Source organism: Antrostomus carolinensis, unplaced genomic scaffold (genome assembly GCF_000700745.2).
Source record: "Antrostomus carolinensis isolate BGI_N321 unplaced genomic scaffold, ASM70074v2 scaffold6739, whole genome shotgun sequence".
NCBI lineage: Eukaryota > Metazoa > Chordata > Aves > Caprimulgiformes > Caprimulgidae > Antrostomus > Antrostomus carolinensis.
This window is the reverse complement of record NW_010337767.1, coordinates 66,127-68,019: the sequence shown is the minus strand read 5'-3', so window position 1 is coordinate 68,019 and position 1,893 is coordinate 66,127. Positions and strand designations below refer to the sequence as shown.

Sequence of the window (1,893 nt, the reverse complement as noted above, 5' to 3'; positions counted from 1 at the left end):
GGAAGGAAAGAATGATGAAACAGGTCACCGTTTAAAGTTATGGAAAGCACCTGCAATATTAAATCTTTGCCAGATTATTTCATGTTCAGTGGTGGAGGACTGGGTGTAGGAAATGGGGGTGATGCACAGAAGTGCCGCAAGTTGGAACGTGCTGTCAAGACAGAAAAAGCAGTTGAAGTGCTGGGGAATTTGCAGGGAGGAGTATGAAGAAGGGGGATGTTTTTCCAGTGTTGGAGAATGTGTGGAAACCAATATGTTAGTGGTTAGAGCATTAATTCCTGATGGATTCAAGATGGTAAGGAATAAACCATGAGAATTATGAGGAAAAACACTTCGCAGAGTACCAACCCCACATGTGGAGTTCACTCAGAGAGGGAAGGGCAAACTTTTATCTTTTCTCCTAAACTGAAGACAAGATGCTGCTTAGATTTTGCTGGCATGTCCTGTCATCTCGAAGTGTGAGCTTTCTAGGGTGAGGACTGTCTTACCTTCTTGTGGAGGGCCTAGAAGAATGATCTAAGGCAGTGGTCTCCACCTTTTTTGATCACATACTCCATCAGTAAAAAAATTGTGAGCACTTGCCCCAATATATTTTTATTTCTATATTTTATACTACAGTACTACTGTACTAATATGTATGTTATAAAACATACACAAAAATAAGAATTAAAAAAGGATGAGAGGTTAAACAAACACTTATTTTTAAAATTATACCAAAACCATTTTCATCCTGCACCCCAATGGATTGTCTTGCACGCAGCACTTTGGAGACTACTGATCTGAGGTCTTCTGTAACATAGCTTAAATAAATTTTCCAGTCATCAGGTAGTAACTCTTCTCCCCACCCTCCACCACAACGTTTGTGCTGTTTTCCTAGCTGATGTTTCCACTTTTAGGAAACAGGGCATGGTACAAAGGTAAAACCCTTTCACTATGTCCGTGTTGGGATAACGGTCCTGGCCTGACCCCAGGTCTTTGGCCCCTGATGGTTTGTTGCTCTTCCAGGTGCAGTCCTACTGGAAGATGGCAGCTCAGAGCTGAGAGTTGGGAGGGGAAAGCATTTATTCATTGCCTTGAACTTACCATTAAGAGATGAACTATTTGTATATCATATTAAAAATGTCTGTAAAGTAGGTTTGGTTTGAAGTTGAGGATCTAGGTAAATCTTCAGCTCGCTGTAAGCGATAAGGTCAGCTTCTGCCCAAACTTCCTTTAGTTTCTTCCTTTTTAAGTTTTCTTATGCACATAGTATGGGGTTCATAAGAGCTGTCTAGCTCTGTTATGGTTTCAACTATTAATAAATGATGTTGTCTCTTTCCAAGGATTACTACGGAATTACATTCCCTGCTCCTGCAACCTTGACAAGCAGAGATGGGAGCCTTGCTAACAACCCGTACTCAGGTGAGTGCTATTTAAAAACAAGGATGTTAAGTGAGATGTGCTGGTTTCTAAATGCAGGTCGTCCTGCAGTCATTTTTCAATCCTGTAAGCAGTTAAAACCATCAGTCCAAACTAGTCAAACAAAAGCGAGCATCTCCCTCTCAACCCTGACACTGATGTTTCTTCATGGTTTTGGTCAGTAATTCATACGTGATTTCTGCTGGGACTGAGTTGGAGAGCCTTGGAGAATAAGTTGAAAATTGTTATGAATGTAAACAGCTATGACATCTAGTGCCTTTCCCGAGCACATACAGGTGCTTGAAAAATATTCCATAGCTTAATGAGTCTTCTCAAAACTCAACTGTCTTGCTTTCCTTTTTTGGCACTGGAATAGACCCCCCATCAGCAGCTCCCCATGCTTTGTTACTGCTATTTTAGCACCTGCTTGTTCCCAGCAGGAGATGCATCTAGCAGGCTCTCCCTCGCCCTCCCCAAATCTAATGGACTTCATTC

The 1,893-nt window shown here is 41.6% G+C and overlaps 1 protein-coding gene across 1 annotated transcript in view; it reads left to right on the top strand.

The window, feature by feature from the left end:
- The first annotated feature begins 253 nt into the window (after positions 1-253).
- LOC104530630 (ubiquitin-associated protein 2-like) overlaps positions 254-1,893 on the top strand; it is a 9,403-nt gene continuing 7,763 nt past the window's right edge. The window contains exons 1-2 of the mRNA XM_010175287.2: positions 254-295; positions 1,323-1,401. Of these exons, the coding sequence (XP_010173589.2) occupies positions 254-295; positions 1,323-1,401 (121 nt within the window). The remainder of the gene's footprint in view (positions 296-1,322; positions 1,402-1,893) is intronic.